Below are 23,709 nucleotides of genomic sequence, written 5' to 3'. Positions count from 1 at the left end.
ATTTGAAACATTAAAAAAATATATAATTAATGAATAATCCAATAAAGACGCGCTGTAGGAGAATCCCCTTTTATCCTTGTTTATGGCATCAGGCGGTTAGCGTTACTTACTTGACAGCTTCCCACAAGGCTTTGTAATCGATATTATCACCACTGCTGTTTTCTGTTTTATCACGTGTTTTCTTATCATCTGTAGCTGAACTGGTCGATGTGGCTACCGACACCGTGCTACCGGCACGTGATCTTGAACCACGATTTTCACTACCGCTCTATAAAGAGAAAAACCAAGTCAAACGTTTTGTGATTAATGACAAAACAAATAATTGCAAAACAAACAAAAAAAAATAATTTATTCGAAAAAAAAACAAATTAAATGCAAATTTCTTTCCTCCCACACAGATGTAAAATCGGAATGTGCACAACCGACATAACATTTTCTGACATTTTTCGAGGTACAGAAGATCCCTTTAGCAGTCCTTCGATGTATAGAAGACCGCTTTAGGAGACCTACGATATATAGAAGATCGCTTTTAGAGGCCTTCGAAGCATCGAAGACCCCTTTTAAAAGGGTGATGTATAGAAGATGCCTTTAGGAGGCCTTCGATGTATAGAAGACCGCTTTATGAAGTCTTTGGTGCATAGAAGACCCAATTAGGAGGTCTTCGATGTATAAAACACCACTTTAGAAGGTCTTTGATGTATAGAAGACCCTTTAAGGAGGTCTTCGATGTATTGGAGACGCCTTTAGGAGGTCTTTGATGCATAGAAGACCCCTTTAGGGTGAATTTGATGTATAGGCCAAATTAGGAGGTTTTCGATGTATTGAAGATCCTTATAGGTAGTCTTCGATACAAAGAGACGCTTTTAGGAGGTATTCGATGCATAAAAGACCCCTTTAGGATGAATTAGATATATAGAACAAATTAGGAGGAGAAGATCCCTTTAAGAGGTCGTCGATGTATAGTAGATGTTTTTAGGAGGACTTCGATGTATAGAAGATCGCTTTAGGAGTTCTCCCATGTATAGAAGGCATCATTAGGAGGTCTTCTATGTATAGAAGACGCCTTTAGGAGGCCTTCAATGTATAGAGTACGCCTTTAGGAGGTCTTTGATGCATAGAAGACACCTTTAGGATGAATTTGATGTATAGAACAAATTAGGAGGAGAAGATCACTTTAAGAGATCGTCGATGTAGTAGATGTCTTTAGGATGACTTCGATGTATAGGAGACCCCTTTAGGAGGTCTTTAAAGTATAGAGAACCCCTTTAAGAGGTCTTCGATGTATAGAAGTCCGCTTTAGGATGTTTTCGATGTGTATATGACCCCTTTAGGGGGTCTCCGATGTATAGAAGATCTCCTTAGGAGGCCTTCGATGTATAGAAGACTCCTTTAGGATGTCTTCGATGTATAGAGAACCCCTTTAAGAGGTCATCGATGTATAGGAGACCCCTTTAAGAGTTCTTCGAGGTATGGAAGACCACTTTAGGAGGTCTCCGATATATATAATATCGCTTTTGGAGGCCTTCGAAGTATCGAAGAGCCCTTTAAGAGTATAGAAGGCATCATTAGGAGGTCTTCTATGTATAGAAGACGCCTTTAGGAGGTCTTCAATGTATAGAGTACGCCTTTAGGAGGTCTTTGATGCATAGAAGACACCTTTAGGATGAATTTGATGTATAGAACAAATTAGGAGGAGAAGATCACTTTAAGAGATCGTCGATGTAGTAGATGTCTTTAGGTTGACTTCGATGTATAGGAGACCCCTTTAGGAGGTCTTTAAAGTATAGAGAACCCCTTTAAGAGGTCTTCGATGTATAGAAGTCCGCTTTAGGATGTTTTCGATGTGTATATGACCCCTTTAGGGGGTCTCCGATGTATAGAAGATCTCCTTAGGAGGCCTTCGATGTATAGAAGACTCCTTTAGGATGTCTTCGATGTATAGAGAACCCCTTTAAGAGGTCATCGATCTATAGGAGACCCCTTTAAGAGTTCTTCGAGGTATAGAAGACCACTTTAGGAGGTCTCCGATATATAGAATATCGCTTTTGGAGGCCTTCGAAGTATCGAAGAGCCCTTTAAGAGTTCTTCGATGTATAGAAGACCGCTTTAGGAGGTCTCCTATATATAGAAGATCGCTTTTGGAGGCCTTCGAAGTATCGAAGACCCCTTTAAGAGGTCTTTAATGTATAGAAGACCGCTTTAAGACGTCGTCGATGTATAGAAGACACAATTGGGAGGTCTTCGATGTATAAAATACCACTTTAGGAGGTCTTTGATGTATAGAAGACCCCTTTAGGATGAATTTGATGTATAGGCCAAATTAGGAGGGTTTCGGTGTATAGAAGATCCTTATAGGTAGTCTTCGATATAAAGAGACTCTTTTAGGAGGTCTTCGATGCACAGAAGACCCCTTTAGGATGAATTTGATGTATAGACCAAATTAGGAGGAGAATATCCATTTAAGAGGTCGTCGATGTATAGAAGATGTATTTAGGAGGTCTCCCATGTATAGAAGGCATCATTAGGAGGTCTTCTATACATCGATGTATCGAAGACCCCTTTAAGAGGTCTTCGATGTATAGAAGATGACTTTAAGAGGTCTTCGATGTATAGGATGTATAGACCAAATACGAGGGTCTTCGATTAATAGAATATCTTCGATATAAAGAGACCCCTTTAAGAAATCTTTCTCTTCTATCTACAGATCATCCCTCAAGAAGGCCCCTTTAGGAGATATTCTATCTATAGAAGACCTACTTAGGATGTCTTCTATCCTTAGAAAACATTTTTATATGGGTTCTTCTATCCAGGAGGTATTTTATCTATACAAGACACTTAAGGACGTAAATTTCTGTCCATAGAAGACTCTTTTAGGAGGTCTTCTTTTCAGAGAAGACTCCTTAAGGATGTCTTTATTCCATAGAAGACCTTTTGAGGAGGTTTTCTATCAATTGAAGACCCCTTGTTAAGGGGTATACTATCCATAGAAGACCTTTGTAGAAGGCCTTCTATCAATAAAAGGTCCCTTTATGAGGCCTTCAATCCATAGAAGGGATTCTGAAGAGGTCTTCTGTCCATAGAAGACCCCTTTTGGAGGTCATCTATACGCAGAAGACCCCATTTGGATGTCTTCTATCCATAGGAGACGGTTGTTGGAAGGACTTCTATCCACAAAAGACCCCTTCGTTTGTGAATTAACCCCTTTAAACCCTAGAACTTCGGTTTAACATCACAGAATTCCGATTTTACATCACCCTAGGCAACGCGAATAGAATACACAAATTCGATTCCCCCTCTATCCCCCCATTTTTCACACACAAACGTACTTCATAACCTTCACTCTTCTCCGATGAGGCGCTAAGCGATCGCTGAGCTGCTGTACGTGATCGTGAACGGGTGCGTGATTTCCTCTCCTGTTCACGCAATGAACTGCTACGCGATACAATGGCCGCCATTGCAGCTGCATTTGGTGTTGTTGTTGTACTGGGATATGCATTTAAACTGCTATTCGATGTTGAGATTGGCTTGGTGGAGCTTAATGAGGAACGTGAACTGGAGAGATTTTTATTCAAATAGGAATTGGAATTTTTAGCTGCAGCTGTACCCAAACTCAAGGAGGCTGTGGTAATACCGTTGTCATACGACGAGGCATAGGGACTTTTGTAACGGTGATCTGAACTATAGGAATTAGAGGTGGAGTAACGTGAAGTGGGTGCATCATAACCATTGGAAGAGGCTGCAGAGGTGGCGGCGTTATTATTATTGTTGTTGTTGTGGTTGGACAACATTGTTGCATTAGAGGGTATTGTAGAAGAAGTGGAAGAAGAAGAAGAAGAATTGGAGAATTTTAATTTTAAATTATTTTCATTATTGGGATTGTTGTTGTTGCTGTTGTGGTTGGAAGAGGAAGTACCTGTTGCCGATGAATTGGTACTGTTGTTGGATGAATAGAGGCCAGAAGCGGTGGTAGAAGCATATGAGGGCGATGATGATTTCGAAGAGGGTGATGGTGAGGCAGCATGCGGTGAACGCATATACGACTTGGGTGATGCATGATGATATGCCAATCTGGAGGAGGAGGCATTTGTCACATAAGCATGATGTTGATGATAATGATTAGAGGAGGAGGACGAAGCCGAGGAAGTGGGTGGTGGAGGAGTTAAGGAAATCGTTATTGAATGATGATGAATTTGATTTTGTTGTTGTTGCTGATGATGATGATGATAATGTTGCTGACTGCTGTTTGTTACTAATGGCGATGAAGATCTCGGTATTTTAGTATTAGCAGCAGTGGCGGCGGCAGCAGCTGAGCTTTCCTTAGAACAAGCAGCCATATATTCATGACGATAGCTCGAGGCAGCTGATGAAGATGATGTTGCTTTATTACCATTCGAATAGTAGCTGTTACTGTTACGCGATCCTGTGGAACCACTGCCATATAGATTATCACGTGACGAATAGTTACTGGTGTAGGGACTTTGATAATAAGACGAAGAGGACGATGAAGCCAAGTTTGAATTTGAACCATTTTGATAGTAGCCAGTGCTCAAAGGTCTTGAGGATGAACTGTAGCCACCACCATTTGATAAGCCACTGCCATACGACGATGTACCATTATAGTTATATCCTCCAGAACCTTGAACCCTAGAACTTGACAAAGAACGTCGACGCGATGATGAAGCCAATGGCTGGGTGGCACGGGAACGTGAGCGAAAAGACATTTTACGCTCGTTTATAATTCACACACACCAAACAAAAGCGGCGCGGTTTTCTTCAGTCGTCAATTTTCCACACTTTCGAAAACCGACAACTTAAAGGAAACACAAAATTTTAAATAAAATTAAAATTTATTGCTACAAATTTTCGCCAAAAAAAAAATTTAACAACGCATTTTTTTCATTCTTGTCTTTCTTCACAGGAAAATAAATTATTTGGCATATAATTCTTTTTTTTTTCTTTATAATTTTGAGTAAACAATACGGAAGAGATAATATTTATTTTTATACAACAACAACAGCATCACTACCAAATATCACCTCAACATTTGACGTCATTTTGATCTTTTGTTTCAATTGTTTTCACTTTACCACCATTCTTTGGCGTTTTCTGCCAATTCTCATTATTTACATTAATTAAGCGCCAAAATTTATGGCAACATTTAATTGCAACATCAAACAGACCAACCAACCAACAGCCAAGCAGCCGAAATCCATGGCGTAATTATTGGCTTAATGGATGAGTGCTATTAGAAAATTGAAACAAGGTATCAATGAAATATTTTACCACAATCACATTTGGTTACAATGAAGACGAATAGTAAACAATGGAAAAATTAGATACGAATTAATGTGTTTCCCGACAGGCACAATCTCCTTAGTCTATTCAATATTTAATACTTAATACTTAATATTTAATATTAAATATTTTAATATTAAATATTTTAATATTAAATATTTTAATATTAAATATGATTGCTAAGTCTGGAGTTTCCCCCATTGGCTTAACTTCATCACTTTCCTCTTTGCAGAGAAAAATGTTTACAAAACGCACTGACAGCTTGCAAAATTTACTGATCGCTACCAATATCATGATTTCATCCCGGCGAAGGGAATTATCAATTGGCTTTTCAGTTTTTGAAATGATGATTTTTTAGTGAAAACCTGTACTCTTTAAGCATCGAGTATTCTCATGTTAATGAGAATGATGCTCACTTTTCGGCTTTGCAAATATTTTGTTCTGGTGTTTTTTTGGGAAAGCCGAAAAGTGAGCATCATTCTCATTAACATGAGAATACTCGATGCTTAAAGAGTTCAGGTTTTCACTAAAAAATCATCATTTCAAAAACTGAAAAGCCAATTGATAATTCCCTTCGCCGGGATGAAATCATGATATTGGTAGCGATCAGTAAATTTTGCAAGCTGTCAGTGCGTTTTGTAAACATTTTTCTCTGCAAAGAGGAAAGTGATGAAGTTAAGCCAATGGGGGAAACTCCAGACTTAGCAATCATAGGATTGAATCTTCAACTAAAACAAAACAAACAAAAATAATATTAAATATTTTAATATTAAATATTTTAATATTAAATATTTTAATATTAAATATTTTAATATTTAATATTTAATATTTAATATTTAATATTTAATATTTAATATTTAATATTTAATATTTAATATTTAATATTTAATATTTAATATTTAATATTTAATATTTAATATTTAATATTTAATATTTAATATTTAATATTTAATATTTAATATTTAATATTTAATATTTAATATTTAATATTTAATATTTAATATTTAATATTTAATATTTAATATTTAATATTTAATATTTAATATTTAATATTTAATATTTAATATTTAATATTTAATATTTAATATTTAATATTTAATATTTAATATTTAATATTTAATATTTAATATTTAATATTTAATATTTAATATTTAATATTTAATATTTAATATTTAATATTTAATATTTAATATTTAATGTTTAATATTTAATATTTAATATTTAATATTTAATATTTAATATTTAATATTTAATATTTAATATTTAATATTTAATATTTAATATTTAATATTTAATATTTAATATTTAATATTTAATATTTAATTTGATTGCTTGAGTTGGAGTATATTGTAATATATTTGGAAAATATTGTAATTATAAATATTGTTACTGATATTGTCGCAAAATATAATTCAAACATTTTAGGAATTTTTTAGCAATTAATTTTCACGGTTTAGGTCAGGGCCTAACATAATCTATGGCCTCCCAAAACACTATGTGCTGAACGTGGCGACCTCGATAAAAAATATAGCAAAGATTGTGACGTCACTAAATCTCCACTAACGGCGTCGAACAAAAAATGATTTTTTTAGGAAGACATAAAAATAAGACAATGATTTAAAGTATTAAGTTTTTTTAGTTTATGTTAGTGCTAAAATGAATAAGACGCTTTGCAAAAAAAAAAAAAAAAAAAAAAAAAACGGAAGATTTATTTGACTAAATTAACAGAAAAACATATAATGAAAACAAAAGTGGGAAAAACGTTTTATTGGTTTTGTTTTAATTTTTCTTTTTTGGTTCACATGAATCACCCACGCACCACGACGCATTGTTGAGGATAAGGCGCTATGAAGCAAAGAAGACAAAAACAAAACAAAAGAAGATTTTCATTTTAAAAATAAACCATAAATTCAGGAAATCACGTCAGTGAACATCTCAAGCATTTTACCGCAAAATGCATCATTTAATAGAATGAATTTCTATGTTGTTGTGTTTGGCTTTCATTTGTATGGGGAAAATGTCTAAAACGTAAATACCGGCGAAATTACATACGAGTCTGTTTGTCGTCTTCTCCTCACCCAGATGTTATCAATATTCATAAGACGACATAGATGAAAATGTGTGTCGCCGCCATAAGGTTACGGAAAAGTATATCCATCATAATGTGATTGACATAAGATTAATTTTTGACAAGTTGTGTTGTTCTTGTTGCTGTTCTTCTAATTTTGTGAAAATAATATTTATGGCGTTTTATCATCAATGTTTATTGCACATTATTTATATTGCACATAAATGTATGGGTTAGGTGTGCTACATATGCAAACATTTATTTTTCGCTTAAAATATTGTTTTATATGTTGATGTTAGAAACCTTTGGTTGTTTAGCTTCAAATGTTTTCATTATCTATGAATTATCTTTTATGGAATATATTTATTTGGATTAAATCCAAAAGTTAAATTATTTTTGTGACAGATGTTGATGCTATATTCGCATGACGACACGATGTTAAAATTAGATTTGGTTCCTATATATTTTTAATTACTCTCAGAATTATCAACAACTGGAAACGATTTAAAATTAATATATTTTATAGACGTCAGGACTAAAAGGTTTGGGTTTGTTAGTTTTCTTTTTGTTAGAGGCTGAAGGCACAGCCGACTATTACTTCTTTACTTGTTCTATATTGTTTCTCATTACAATTCGCCAATTTATATTTTCCACAATACAGCAATTTGTCAAAAATTGATTAATAATATTTTCGGTACCTGAAACATGTACATCTTATAAAAATCCAAATTAAAATGAAAAAAACTTTAATCCCCATTTTGTGGGGACGACGATTCAATTTTAAATGGGATGCAATATTTTCAAGTATATTTTGTATTGAGATTGAGTAAACAAAAGTAAATATTTTATTATTTTTTACATTGTTCCTCAAACGCACACAAATTAAGTTATAAATCGGAACACATGGTTTCTTTGTGCAAAAACACATGCTGAATAGAATTGTGTAAATTTAGTTCTTTAGAACATTTTTCTGCTATATTTACCGGTGGTGTTCTAAATATTTCAATTTCTAGACAATGGGTACGAAAATATACATGTCGTCATTTGATGATAAACAATTGCACAACTACACATTTTCACATGTAATTCGAAACATTTCAGTTGTAATTCGCCACATATCATTTGTAATTCGAATTATTTGATTTGTAATTCGAATTATTCCATTAGTAATTTGAATTATTCCATTTGTAATCCGAATTATTCTAATTGTAATTGGAATTATTCCATTTGTAGTTCGAATCATTCTATTTGAAATTCGAAAAAAATTACAACATTTTTGGTTCCATTGGTTCGAATTACAAATACGATTTTTTTTCAGATGTAATGCGATACATTCCAGTTGTAATTCGTAACATTTCATTTATAATTCGATATTCCATTTGTAATTCGAAACATTCATTTCTAATTCGAAACATTTCATTCGTAATTCGAATTATTTCATTTGTAACTCGAATTATTCCATTTGTAATTCGAATTATTCTATTTTTAATTCGAATTATTCCATTTTTAATTCGAATTATTCCATTTGTAATAATCCAACGGTACCGCCCGATTTCAGGTATTTCGTTTTTTTTATTCAAATTTTCCTATTGAATTAGGTTTAAAAAGACATTTAGGGTTCCTAGCGGTCAACAAACTTATATTCCAAAAATTATGGACATAGGTCCATGTTTTGGTATAACCTTCATATAACAGTACCAACCGATTTTCGGTATCTCGAGGGGTCTAGCTAGAATTTTTAACCGAACTAGTTGTAATTTGACATTTGAGGTTCTCAGTGGTCACCAAACTTCTTCAGTAAAAATCATCAATATAGCTCCTTTTTTTGGTATAGCTCTCATATAACGGTACTTCCCGATTTTCGGTATTCTGAGCGTTTAAGCTACAATTTTTAACCGAACTAGCCGTAATTTGACATTTGAGGTTCTCTGTGGTCACGAAACGTCTTCAGTAAAAATCGTCAACATAGCTCCATGTTTTGGTATAGCTCCCATATAACGGTACGTCTCGATTTTCGGTATTTTGAGGGTCTTAGCTACATTGTTTGACGGAACTACCCGTAATTTGGCTTTTGAGGTCACCTGCAGTTATAAAAACTTTTCCACGAAAAATTGTTAAGATAGGTCAACACTTGCCCGGTTGGTGGGTACCTTTCACCTGGCTGAATATATTTTTTAGATTAGATTAGATAATTTATAGGGTATCCTTGGTCGAAAAATTTTTACATCTAAAATTGTGAAGGAAAACTAATTATTCCACTTTAATTAAGACTATTTTATGGTGGAGGGTATAAAAAGTTCAGCCCGTCGAATCTCAACGGCTTTTTACTTGTTTTTATACCCTCAGCATTTATGCTAACGAGGGTCTAGTCACTAGACTAGACACTAGTGTATATACCCTCGTTAGCATAAATGCTGAGGGTATAAAAGGGTTATGACTATTTGATATTTTTTTCTTAAAAATGGTTTCCTATAGCACGGATGAATGAACTTTTGCCTATTATTCACTAAAATGATGTTTTAAAAAAATCTTGTTTGAAAAAATGTATGAAAAAAATCTCAAAAATATTTTCCTGTTGCACGAATGAATTTCATTTTAAAATAATTTCCTGTTGCACGAATGAATAAACTTAGTTCATATTTATATTAGGCAATTTTCCTTGCGGCAATTGTCAGTTTGATGGAGAGAGGGGTGAGGCATACGAGTATGGTAACCCTTTGCCTCTCAACACCCTCTCTCACCCACAAACTGACAATTGCCGCAAGGAAAATTGCCTAATATAAATATGGACTTAATCGTACTAATTACTAAAATAACGTTTATTTCATTCAAATATTCAAAAAGGTCATGCACAAACCAATTGGAAAAAATTTTGAATTTTTTGTTTTTGTTAAAAAAATATGTCTTCGAAAAAAACGTTCACAACATTTGTATGATTCTCAGAATTAAAGAAAATTAGTGAAAACAAACAAAACAACAGCGAACAAAGATATAACGCTAATTTCTGATGGTTTATAGTGAAACCCCCAAAGAAATGTTCCATCACCCAGACCTCGAGCTCCATTTTGTTGCACAGTGTTATATATCTGCTTACAATGACTTCAAAACTTCCTCATAATTCTGATAAACTCAAATTTAAATTAAGATTTTATGTAATCTTATGTAGCAACTCATGACGCTATGATACAGGGATATGAGGCTGTAAAAAAGTCATAACCCTAATATACACATTCATACAAAATATGCCTCATTGAAATAATGGTTTTAGACCTCTGGTATGATTCGACGAAATCCGTTTCAGACAATTTGGAGTAGATTTAGCCATGTAAGTTCATTTGTCTTTCTGACTCTCTGGGGGGCGTGGTTACTCTCGAACGGATCAACCGATTCGGTCCAAAATTTGGCTTTCGTAATATTTTTTTGGGTTGTATCGGCCCACTTCTTCCGGTACCTTGCCCACAAAAGTCATAGATAAATTAATCGCGATTCAAGTTAATTTTTTTAGTTTTTCACGATTTTGCTTGGAAACCGCAAGTCCTATCGAAATGGGACTAAGGAACATATTATAGCTACATGATTGACCTTTATGATAACGTCGTGGGTTTTACCGTTATTGAGATATAGAAGTTCAAATTGGGACAATGCATTGACCGTATAACCTCCTTATAAAATAGTGTCATGACTGCAATTTTCCAACTTAAAGTTATATATCTCGAAAATGGTACAACCTAGGAAAAAACTACGAAAGCCAATCATGTAGAGAATTTTCACAGGTAAAAGATTCTCTCTAGTCCCATTTCGATAAGAATTACCGTTTTCCAGCAAATCGTGAGAGCAAACAAAAAAAGCTAAAAATGTGACCGGAACATCTATATATCTCAACAAATGTAAAACCTAGGAACAAATCATAACGGTCAATCCTCTAGAGAATTTTCACAGCTACAACATTTACTTCAGCCCCATTTCGATAGGACATCGCCAATATCTAAAATAAACCTAAAAAATGTGAATTTTGACCGCGATTTATTTAAAAACCCCTCCAACGATTTTTTTCTTGTTTTTGGATTTTTCTCACCTTCAAAATCCGCAAAAACTTTCCAGGTGTAAGCGGTTTTCACTAAAAGATAGTTAAGGCGCGCTATGTATGACATTGTTTTATAAGGTAGCGATACAGTCAATGCATTGTCCCAATTTGAACTTCTATATCTCAATAACGGTAAAACCTACGAAATTATCATAAATGACAACTTGAATCGCGATTAATTTAAAAAGGACTCCGGCATTTTTTTTTTGTTTTCAGATTTTTCTAATCTATTAACATTGTAGTTTCAGAATACGCAAAAATTTCCCAGGTGTAAGCACCTTCCATTTAAAGTTGCTTCAAGAGCACCGTGTGTACTTTTGGAATACATTTTAGGATGCCCAAATGGACAATGGACATTGATGCCGGAAGGAAATATTTCAAAACTATCCGAGACATATCCTTAAACTGGAGTTTTGCGGAAATGTTTGAAATGTTGTGTGGACCGATATAGTCCATATTCGAAGTATAACTATGTTTGGAAGAAATATTCGGGTATGTGATGAAAACCGAATCGACTCGATTTGCAGAATCGAAATGGTATATAATCGGAGTGCTGTTGATGATATATATAGTTTTGCATCACAAACGCCCGTTATTCGAATAATATTTTTAAAATCCATTTTCAATTTCATTAAAATATTCATCAAAATTGGAGATATACGATTTCGATTTATGGCAAAACGAGTCGAATCGTTTTCCATCACATACCTGATTATGATATGGGAATTGGCCCAAACTTACTCCCATCGATTTTAACATTTGTGGGGGAGGTACCCGTAGGACTGGTTCGATATAATCCAGATTCGAATGTGATCTGGAAGAAATATTACGATGTCTAAATTCATACCACTACTTCCTGACTTTGGGATCATTGTATTAATAAGATCGATATTTTAAGTCTCGAACTAATTTGGCAATAGTGTTCACAAACTCCTTACTTAGCAAACAAAACCCGAACGTAATAACTAAATGTCAAACTCCAAAATGGAAAATAACAATAATAATAAAAAATTACATTATTATTTTTTGTTGTTTTGCCATGAAAAATTACACGCACACACATACACTAAAGTTATGGAGCCACTACAATATGTGGTAGTTGGCTGGCGGGCAGGCTGGTTAGTTGGTCGTGTATTGAAATTGAAGTATGACGATTATAATTTATGTTTCATGTTATCTGTCAGAATTCGATCGGAAAGCCCCTATTAACAAATATGGCATTAAACTTGATGCGTTCAAGTCGGTTGGTTGGTAGGTTGGCGGCTGACTGGTTGATTTGCCACACAACAAATAAGCGATCAAACGCTCGATAGAAGTTGCATTTATGGCGGCTGCTGGATGGATTGGTGGTTGGCTGTAACCAAATAAGGTTTCAAAGGAATGTAACTGATAGTTTGGTTTAGATGTTGTTGCTGGCACTGCTGAACTGATAATGTTGATGATAAAGTGATCTATGGTCGCGTTTGGACAGACAACATGGCATTATAATATTAAGCAATAATAAGTTTTTTTTCAATTTTTTGTGAAAAGTATCCATGTCAGAAATTCTTGTTATTGTGGTTGGCATGATTCCTTTGTTGTTGTTGTTAATGTATGTAGTTGCTTTTTAGTTTTCGTTGAAAGAAAAAAAATATTTTTGCAAAATTTAGATTTGTGACATTAACTGTCAAAGTGTCGAAAATTTATAGAGGTTATTTTTTTAAGCAGATATTTGGTCCCATTCTCAGTTTACATAACACCAAATAAATATGTTACTGTGTTTATTTTTTTCTTCTTCTTCTGTTACGAGATAATGTTGCACATTGTGTTATAATAATATCTAGTTTTCTATATTTTTTTGCAAAACGAACACGGCAACAGTTTGTGGTTTTATTATTAAATATTGAAATTGTCATCAATCATCAAAATGCGTTGTTAGATTTTTTCTTTCTTCTATAAATCACATTGTTTTTTGTTTTAATTTTTTTATTAAATACCACAACAAAAATGAAAAACGTAGCAGACAGACGTTTTTTCTAATAAATACAACAAATTTGATATCTATTTTTGTATTTTTGTTGTTGTGGCGTTTGTATTCCTTTTATTAGTTGATTTTTTTTCGTTTTGTATGAAAAAAAACTTTTTGGCGAATTTTGGGATAAACGACGACAACAACGTTGCTGGCTGAAGATCTAAATATTGACTGAATTCATAATGATTTTGAAAATTTCTTTTATAAATTTGTTTGCTTTAGCATTAAGAAAATAGTCGTCACACAGCAGAGGAGCATCATCAGCAAACAGCCGAACACAGCCAGCCAGCCACCACCAACATCATCACCATTATCATCGTTTGTTTTCATCATTATTATCATTGTGAGCATCATTATGACAATGGCGACGATGATGATCGTCATCAAAACGAATCACTGCCGCCGGTTGTAGTTTCTCTCATTGAGAAAATTGGGAAAATCGTTTTCTGATTTTATTTGAAGAGGAGAGAACGAGAGAAAAGTTAGCTCGCCCTCTCTCAAAGAACTTTCTCTGTTATTAAAGATCGGAAAGTACTCTCACTTTTTTGATTTCAACAATTTGTTCAAGGAATAAATGTTGTATATTTTTTCTTTGGGGGTTTCCGACCAAAAATCTTTGAATAAACACAAAATTCGACCCATATTTTGACATATTGTAACAACAAATTGAATGAAGCCAAACAATTTGCGGGATATGGGTCAAAATAGACATACGATGTGTATAAGGGGGAAATAGCGAGAAATCCCCACACAGCTGAACTTTGGTGGAGGGGTAAGTTTTTGTTTTGCCATTAGAATTAATATCTTAAATCGAAAAAAAATTTCGGGGTCAAAGGTCGTGTACTGCGATTTTTGTTTGTTTTTTTTTTTTATTCGAGGTTTCTTATAAATGGAAAGCCTTTCAGCAGGATTTCTATGGACAGTATATCACGTATATAAGAATCCGACGGCTTTGATGAACCAACTTTAAATGAAAGGAGCTTACACCTGGGAAATATTTGCGGATTCTGAAACTACAATGTTCATAGATAAGGAAAAAAATCGCCGGAGCGCTTCTTAAATAAATCGCGATGAAAGTTCAAATTTTTACGGTTTTTTAGGTTTTCACGATTTTGCTTGGAAACCGGAAGTCCTATCGAAATCGGATAAGAGCAAATATTGTAGCTGTGAAAATTCTCTACGAGATTGATTTTTATGATATTTTTGTAGGTTTTACCATTTTTGAGATATGGAAGTTTAAATTTGGACAATATACTGACTGTATCGCCTTCTTATAAAACAATGACATGAAAGGTGCCCTTAACTAACTTTAAATAAAAAACTCTTATACCCGGGAAGTTTTTCCGTATTCTAAAACAGCAATGTTCATAGATGAGAAAAATAAAAAAACGAGATAAAATTGCTGGAGGGATTTTTAAATAAATCGCGGTCAAAGTTCACATTTTTAAGTTTATTTTAGGTTTTCACGATTTTGGTTGGAAACCGTAAGTCCTATCGAAATGGGGCTAAAGAAAAAGTTGTAGCTGTGAAAATTCTCTAAAAGATTGACCGTTATGATTTGTTCCTAGGTTTTACAATTTTTTGAGATATAGAAGTTCAGGTCACATTTTTAGTTTTTGTTGTTAGGTTTTCACGATTTTGCTTGAAAGCGGCAAGTCTTATCGAAATGGGGCTAGAGAAAATCTTATAGCTGTAAAAATTCTTTACACGATTGACTTTAATATTTTTTTTGAGATATACGAGGGTCACTCGAAAACCTTCTGGCCTAGGCCAGGTGTCATATGACATTTTTTGGAAAGTTTAACAGTTTGGATAATCACGGCAAGAGAGCATCGATCAAATTAAATCTTTGTATGTCGATAAAGAACCATCCTATTGGACTATGAAAAACGTGGGGATACTCGCTAAAAAGCGAAGGTCGTAAGGGTAGTCTAAAAACGGTAGTTGTGCCACAAAAAAATTAAACCGTTCGTTAACGGATAATCCAAGATCGCCATTTTAAATACCGTGAGATAGAGGCATCCTTTGGCATTTATTCTACCATCTAGCATTTGATTTTGCATGAACACATGGCGGAAAAAATTGATTTTTCTCGCATATCCAGCAAAATTGGTCAATCGCTCAAAATCAGGCTCTTGTGGATAGCTGCAAAGAAATTGTGAATAAAAATAATCGCGGTGCTTGAAACGACATTTATAAGATCGTCACAGACGACGAAGTTTGGGTCTATGCTTAGGAGCCCGAAACAAAACAGGAATCGACCGTTTGGGTCTCCGAAAGCGAGCCAAATCCAACGAAAGTCGTTAATGGAAGAAGACCTTCGAAGCAAATTGTCGCCTGTTTTTTCGGCAAAACTGACCGTATGAGGACTATACGCTTTGAGAAAAGTAGGACGGTTAATTCTGAGTGTTACACTACAAATTGTTTGCCTGAAGTATCCTGAGGATTTCGAGAAACGAACAAGAGAAGACGAATCGTTCTGCATCCTGACAATGCGAGCTCTCACACATCGATTCAAACCAGCGCCTGTTTCAACGAACAAAACATGGAATTGATGGGTCATTCGCCGTACAGCCAAGATTGGGGATCCACGCCAAACGGCGTGGTCAACGATTTTAGTCGCCAGAAGATGCTGTAAAAGCGTTCAAAAACCATGTCGAGGTGTCAAAATCAAGCCAATGTAAACAACCCAACACATGGTCGTATGTCAAACTGTCCTAAAAACTGGCAAACTTTCAAACAAAAAAAAAAAAAAAAAAAAAAAAAATGTCAAATAGGTGTCGACACTGCGTGTTGCCCAGGCCAGAAAGTTTTCGAGTGACCCTCTAATAAGTTAAAGTTAGGAAATTACAGTCATAACATTGTTTTATAGGGAGGGGATACAGTTCTTTAATCTCGTTTCGAGAGGACTTGTGGTTTCCAAGCAAAATCGTGAAAACTTAAAAAAACCTAAAATGTGAATTTTGACCGCGATTTATTTAATAGCGCTCCGGCAATTTTTTTATTTTTCTCATCTATGAACATTGTAGTTTCAGAATCCGCAAAAACTCCCCAGGTGTAAGCACCTTCCATTTAAACTTGGTTCAAGAGCACCGTGGGTATATATATACAATTTACCACAAAAATACCAAAAATGTGCCTCGTCGAATTAACGCTTTTAGACCCCAAAGTATATTTGGACGAAATTCTTTTCAGACAATTTGGAGTCGATTTAGCCATGTCGGTCCGTCCGTCTTTCTGGCTGGTGCGCACGATAACTCTCGAACGGATCAACCGATTCGAACCTTTTTTTATCGTAATATTTTGTCCACACTTAGTTTAAGTTCGGAGATGCGGCATATCGGTACATTCCTTCAGGTACCTCCCCCACAAAAGTTCAAAAATTTTCTGTAAAATGGTGGGAACGAGAACACTCGAAAGTAGCAATTGATTTGGTCCAAACTTTGTACATCGTATTATTCCTTCCAGATATTGATCGAGTTCGAATATGGACTATTTCGCTCCACTCCTTCGGGTACCTCCACACAAAATGCGGAAAAAGAGGAGTTTAAAAGCCCCTCTCGCATCGTTTGGATTATGTTTTCAGTAGGTTGTCCTTGCGGCTCCCTTTACGACGACACAATTTTTGCGCAAGTCCATACTTCCTGAGATATTGGCCTAAAAGCTCCAAGAAACCCTGACGTCACCAACCAAAATGGCAAATCCGCAAGAAAATTCTCGCAGGGAGTTTCTATTGGTGCAGACATCATCATTGCACATCATATTATTTCATCCAGTCATGTATCTGGTTGGAATATGGATTGTATCGGTCCACTCCTTCGGGTACCTCCCACACAAAATTCGGATAAAGTGAAGTTTAAGAGCTCCTCTCGGATAGTTTTGAAATTTCTTCAGTAAGTTTTCCTTGCGGCTCTCCTTACGACGGTCCAATTTTTTTCTTGCGCAAGTCCATACTTCCTGAGATATTGGCCTAAAAGCTCCAAGAAACCCCGACGGCACCAACCAAAAACGCAAATCCGCAAGATAATTCTCGCAGGGAGTTTCTTGTTGGTGCAGACTTTGCACATCAGATTATTTCATCCAGTCATGTATCAGGTTGGAATATGGACTATATCGGTCCACCCGTTCGGGTACCTCCCACACAAAATTCGGATAAAGTGAAGTTTAAGAGCTCCTCTCGGCTAGTTTTGAAATTTTTTCAAACTTTTTCTTTACGACGGTCCAATTTTTTTCTTGCGCAAGTCCATACTTCCTGAGATATATGCCTATAAGCTCCATGAAACCCTGACGGCATCAACCAAAATGGCAAATCCGCAAGATAATTCTCGCAGGGAGTTTCTTATTAGTGCATACTTTGCACATCATATTATTTTATCCAGTTTTGTATCAGGTTGGAATATGGATTATATCGGTCCACACCTTTGGGTACCTCCAACACAAAATTCGGAAAAATAGAAGTGTAAGAGCCCCTCTTGCATCGTTTTGATTCTTTTTTCAGTAGGTTGTTCTAGTGGACTCATTTATAACGGTACAATTTTTTCCGGAGTAAGTCAATACTTCCTGAGATAATGACCCAAAAGCTCCAAAAACCTGCCGACACATACTAAAATTGTTTTTCAACAAGTAAAAAGTATCAGTCGACTTTGCCGACAGAGATATACCTTCAGCCCATGTGGATTGAGACACTTTTTGGACATTTGAACTTGCCGACAAAAATGTAGATTAGGATTAAAGATAAAAAGTGTTGCGGAGGAGGTACTTAAAGGAATGGACCGACATAGTCCATTATCGAAGTGGATCTTATTTTGGGAATCGTATCTTTTCGATAGATATCGCTCCCACTAGTCATTTCAGTGGGTCATCGTATAACTTTTGGACCAGTATGTCAGGAAGCATGGACTTGTCCACGGAAAACATAATATCGCTCTAAACAGGACCATATCGAACAGCATCGGTATGCATTTCCAAAGGATTTGCGAACAGATCCTAAACTGCACTTGGAAACAAATGTTGAACTTTTGTTGGGGAGGTATCCTAAGGGGAGGACCGATACGGGCCATTTTAGAAGTTTTTACTAAATTTGGAAAAAATGTTAGGAGATTCAAAGTTTGGACCAAATTGGTTGACCCGTTCGAGAGACATAGCTCATATCATTTTAGTGACATTTTTTAAATATTGGAGGAAGTACCGGAAGCTGTGAACCGGTATTGCCCATCTTCGAATTGAAACTGAAGTTTGGACAAAATATCTTGATCAGTTCGAGAATTATCGTGCTCTTTAGCCACTAAATAAGGTGTCATAGGGGTTTTTACAACTTTCGGGCTGTTTTCTCAAGAAGTATGGACTTGACCCTAAAAAATTTTACCGTCGTAATTGAGGCAGCGAATGCAAGTAGCTTCAACAAAAATCAAAGCGATTCGGAAGCAGGTCTTAAAGTGAACTTATCCGAAATTTTATGTGATAGGTACCCGAAGGTGTGGACAAAAAAGTCCATATTTGAACCTTATCTATATTTGGTAGATAAATTTGGATGTGTAAAGTATGGACCAAATCGGCCAATTCCTTTAAGAGTTATTGTACCCACAATTTTTCCGGACATTTTTGAACATTTGTGGGGGAGGTACCTGAAGGAGTGCACCGATATGGCTTATCTTCGAATTTAAACTATGTTTGGACAAAATATTACGAAAGCCAAATTTTGAACCGAATCGGCAGATCCGTTCGAGATTTATCTTGCGCTCCAACCACTACACGCTGTATCACAGGGGTTTTTGCACCTTTCAGGTTAGTTTCTCAGGAAGTATGGACTTGCCCCTGATGAAACTTGTACTGTCGTATGGGGGCAGTGAATACAAGTTGTTGCAAAGCGATTCGAAAGCTGGTCCTAATCTATACTTTTCAGAAATTTTGTGTGTGGACCGATTGAGTTCATATTGGAATGATGATTCTACCAACGGAAAAACGACACGAAATCGTTGTTTTTTCTGGATGAAGTGAAACTTCTTTAATCTCTTTAGGTTGACCTTAACCCAAATGTGGTTACTTTCCTGGTTTACACTCGTGGTACAAAATTATATACGGCATAATTATTTTTTTTTTGTGGGTCAGTGGCTGAGTTTATATCTCTGTCAACACATCTGACTGATACTTTCTTACTTGTTTCATCATTTTATGAGATTTAAGAGTGGTTTGATATTGATATTGGAGCGTATACATACCGGCAAACGGCATACACCACGATGAACTCCTTTTGAAATGCTTCAGACAATACCACAACCAATCATTCTTTCACAATGTTTGATGTTGTCTAGCATGGACATCGAACACATGAATTTTGCGTGCATGGTGGTCGTGCCACCCATTGTACTCCGTTGGATTGTCGGACATGATTTTTGAAAATGGAACATACATTTTCTTTTACTAAATATCAAATCATTTAATTGAAATGATTTATATAAATTGGTCCCAAAACGTCAAAATAAATTATGACGTTTTAATTGTGCTTTTTTTCTCTAAGAATGACTTTTTCTTCTCACACACATCACACCTCCTACCTTCACGCAAAAATTGACACACAAAACTAAATCGTTCATTGAACTTTCATTTTAATTTTTTTTTTTTTTTTTGAAATGGATCTATGCCAATACATAAAATATTTTCTTAGTTTTGTTGGTCATATCTGTTTGTCTGTGTCGGCAGACCAATCTGCTGCCTATGTATGCTGCAGGGGCATATTAGTATTCATTTTGTTACAACCATCTTCTTTTGTTTTCATTTCTTATGTAGGCATTTTCAGCATCGAAGCATACCAGGAAGCAGAAGCTTCTTTTCTCAACTTTACGAAACATTAAATTCTACATTTGGACACACTGACATACACTTGCAGCAGTAGCAGTAGCCAACATGCCCCACTCTCAAGTGTTTTAGTTTAGAAACATATGTAAACATAAAAATTGATTATAAAATAATTTTGAAAATTAAAAAAAAAAAACAACAGCAAACGGTCGCGTAACAGACATCTAAAGTATTAAAGCAACATGGAAGTGCATAGAGGAAGGGTCCATAAAAGTCATTAGATAGACATTTGTTGTTGGAAAACTTGGGGCAGGACATGCTAATGTACGATATAAAAATACATATTAATTAAATAAAAATATTGTTTTTGCTCTTTTGAATGGCTTTTTTTTTGTCTGGTCTGTGCTGAAACAGACATTCGAACTTTTTTAATTACGCTGTGCAACAAAATGGAGGTGAAAGTCTGGGGTAAGGAAAATTCCTCTTGGGTAAAAAAGGGCTTGGTGAGTATATTATGAACCCCGAAGGACAGATCCACCGTGAGTCGAATTTCCGCGTTATGGCGTGATGAAGTTTTTGCTAGATACCCTGTAAGCCATCAGGAATTAGCGTTATATCTTTGTTCACTGTTGCTTTAGCTTATTTTTGAGATGACATTTCTTCAGTCAAATCGAATGAGGATCATTTGCATAGAGCACTTCGACCTTCCATCTCGCTTCCTTCAATGTCCTTTTCGTCCTTTATTTTAAAAGCCGCTATAAAAGTACCACAAGATGACGTTTTTCAGCTTCGAAATGTTCTGCAAAAATTTCGCTCAAATTTTAGGTACGGCTCTCATTGACAACTAATCGATTTTGTCGCGTTTTCATAGTCATTTTAATATACTCACCAAGGCCTGTCATCTCCAAAAGGAATTATCTCTGCACCAAAATTTGTGTTCACAGTGTTACTTCTCAGAAAAATTTAATTTTCAGTTAAACGATTGGCAGATAATTGCAAACTAATGTACAACTATAAAAGGATCTTCATAGAAGAACAACAGTTTGGGAGTACTAACAGGAGAGGGTGCATCTAAGGAACTTGTCCACGTGAGAGACTACGACTGGGACTACGTTGCTGCGTGAACACAGTCTTCAGTGAGTCGTCATCAGATTACGAAACTCCCCCGCAGTCCCATCGACAGCAACCTAACACACAGCATTTAAAACCAGCCATTGTTGTCCCAATCCCAGAAAATGCATCCTTTTTGCAATTTAATTGATCGAGGAAAGATCGAGGAAATATAGGATTTCATGAGTCGGAAGAATATCAAGGTCGCGGCGGTGCAAGAAACCAAGCTCAACAACAACTGTAGCTTACAACGTTGCGATGGTTACAACGTGCTAAGGAAGGATCGCACCAGAAGTGGAGGGTTAGCTTTCCTATTGCACCAGTCTGTTCAATACAGACCTATCTCGCTTGAGCCTGACTCTAATGACCCGTACATAGAATGTATGGGGGTAGCAGTCAAGTGTGGAACTGCCGAGATTGAGATGCTGAACGTATAGATTCCGCCGAGAAATAGCTGTATCTCAGATTACGAGCTTGACATTGGGCCGCTTTTGGAAGGTCTGATCCTGGGGGACTTTAATAGGCATCATGAGATGTGGCATTCGGCCCTCGGAAACGACCAGAGAGTTACAGCGCTGGCTGAGCAGAATTATAGCTATAAGTTTTTCTCGGTCGTTGAGCACACCCCTACCAAAATTAGAGGAGAGTGTCGCAGTTCACCAGACATAACCATTGTGTCACCTGTAGGCCTATTCTGTAACTTTTATCGATTGAAAAGTTGTTAAAATTTCCTTTGTTTTTGTAACAACTACAAAACAAACAAATGAAATTGTTGTAAAATAAACAATGAGTAAAGTTGTTAAAAAGTTACGGAATAGGGGGGCAGGTCTGACAAATGACGTTATCTGGCAACCCGTAATTTCCCTTAGATCAGACCATTTTTCCATAACTGTCAACCATGGGAAAGCTGATTGGCCGAGTTTCAAAGAGTTCACCAATCACCGCTTAAGACAACTGCACAATCCTTCTAATGTTCGGATAGCAGAAAGGACGTTCCGAGACATCATCACTTGTGCAGCCGCTCGCCAAATACCTGCTGGTCGCATATCCGAAGTAAGACCAAAGTTCCCAGCAGAGGCGACGATATTAGCAAATGAGCGTTTTGAGCTTTGTCGAACCAACCCCAGTGACCCCAGAGTCAGGCAGCTGACACTGGAAGTTAACAGGGTGATCGGCGAGCATAAGGGGAAGAAATGGTTAAATCATCTGAAGAGTTGTAACATTGGAGCCGGTATAAGTGATTTGCGGGCAACGGTTAAGTCACTCTCGAACCCTGGTAGGAGGGAAGATAGGACCTCAGTCACGTTCGGCGACATTACGTTTACTGACCCGAAGAGGAGGCAAAGATTCTTCCAGTACAGCCATACAATGAGATGGCTACGTTACAGTACTTGCTCGGGTGTTACCGTGAGAGCCATCCCAATCACCATGTGGTGGGTTGGACCGACACATTCAGGCACATCAGGAAAGATATCCACGCTCTAGAGGAGAGGTCCAACTATACAGGAGAGAACTCCTGGATCGGCAGGTGTTTCAAGCAGGTTCCTTCATTTCTGCTATAGAAAATAATTTTTGAGAAAAAAGGTCAACAAGTCATAACCCTATTATACATATCTGCAAATGTCATGCACCATGGTGGTCTGCCATTGAAATATTTGAACAAATCTTAAAACAAACTAATTTTTGCCCAAATGAATCCTGTCAGGTTAGAAAATTTATTGAGCCTAATTAGACTACCATTGAACCATATTTTATTGCCTCTTTATACATCCTAATAGACTCGAAAAATTTAAATTTAAATTTAAATTTGGTCATATAGGGCGTATACATAATGACAAAAAGTATTCGCTTAACTGAACTTTTTGAAACCGTCATAATATATTCTGTAGTGCGATTCTCTAACACATTTTTGGAGTTACCGACAAAAATCGGTAAAATTTAAATGCTTATATTTTCGGTAATTATCGATATTATTCGGTAAGTTAGTGGCCAATAAAAGTAGTCGTAAAGTTCTACCGATAGCAACAGTCTGGTCAACTTTTATTTGAACTTTTCATTCATAATTTTGCGTTTTAAAGTTACCGATTATTGTCGGTAACTCATAAAATGAGTTAGAGAATCGCACTCCAGAGCTCTATAAAACTAAACAAAATTTAAGCTCAATATATAAATGAGAAAAATGTTATTATTATAATTTTTTATGGTTTGATACTAGAGCGTATACGTACCGACAAACGTTATACGCCATGACGACCCAGTATTGAAATGTTCGAGAAACCCCCACACAAGCAACAACTATTTGTTTCAAACTAATTAAGTGGGAATTAGAAATCCAAACATCGAAAT

The 23,709-nt window shown here is 35.8% G+C and overlaps 1 protein-coding gene across 50 annotated transcripts in view; it reads right to left on the bottom strand.

Annotated features, from left to right (window-relative positions):
- Window positions 1-23,709, bottom strand: part of Mbs (Myosin binding subunit) — a 304,687-nt gene that overhangs the window by 45,757 nt on the left and 235,221 nt on the right. For 47 of the 50 annotated variants that reach the window (XM_073982195.1, XM_073982167.1, XM_073982168.1 and 44 more), the window contains one exon: window positions 111-268. In XM_073982195.1, coding sequence (XP_073838296.1) covers window positions 111-268 — 158 coding nt within the window. Of the gene's footprint in view, window positions 1-110; window positions 269-3,326; window positions 3,737-4,387; window positions 4,811-13,423; window positions 13,640-23,709 lie in introns of those variants that run through there. The other 3 variants (XM_073982216.1, XM_073982217.1, XM_073982215.1) reach the window with 2 other exon arrangements.

Source organism: Musca autumnalis, unplaced genomic scaffold (assembly GCF_047663935.1).
Source record: "Musca autumnalis isolate F117 unplaced genomic scaffold, ASM4766393v1 scaffold_4, whole genome shotgun sequence".
Taxonomy (NCBI): Eukaryota; Metazoa; Arthropoda; class Insecta; order Diptera; family Muscidae; genus Musca; species Musca autumnalis.
The sequence above is the reverse complement of the archived record's forward strand: the minus strand, read 5'-3'. Positions and strand labels throughout refer to the sequence as shown.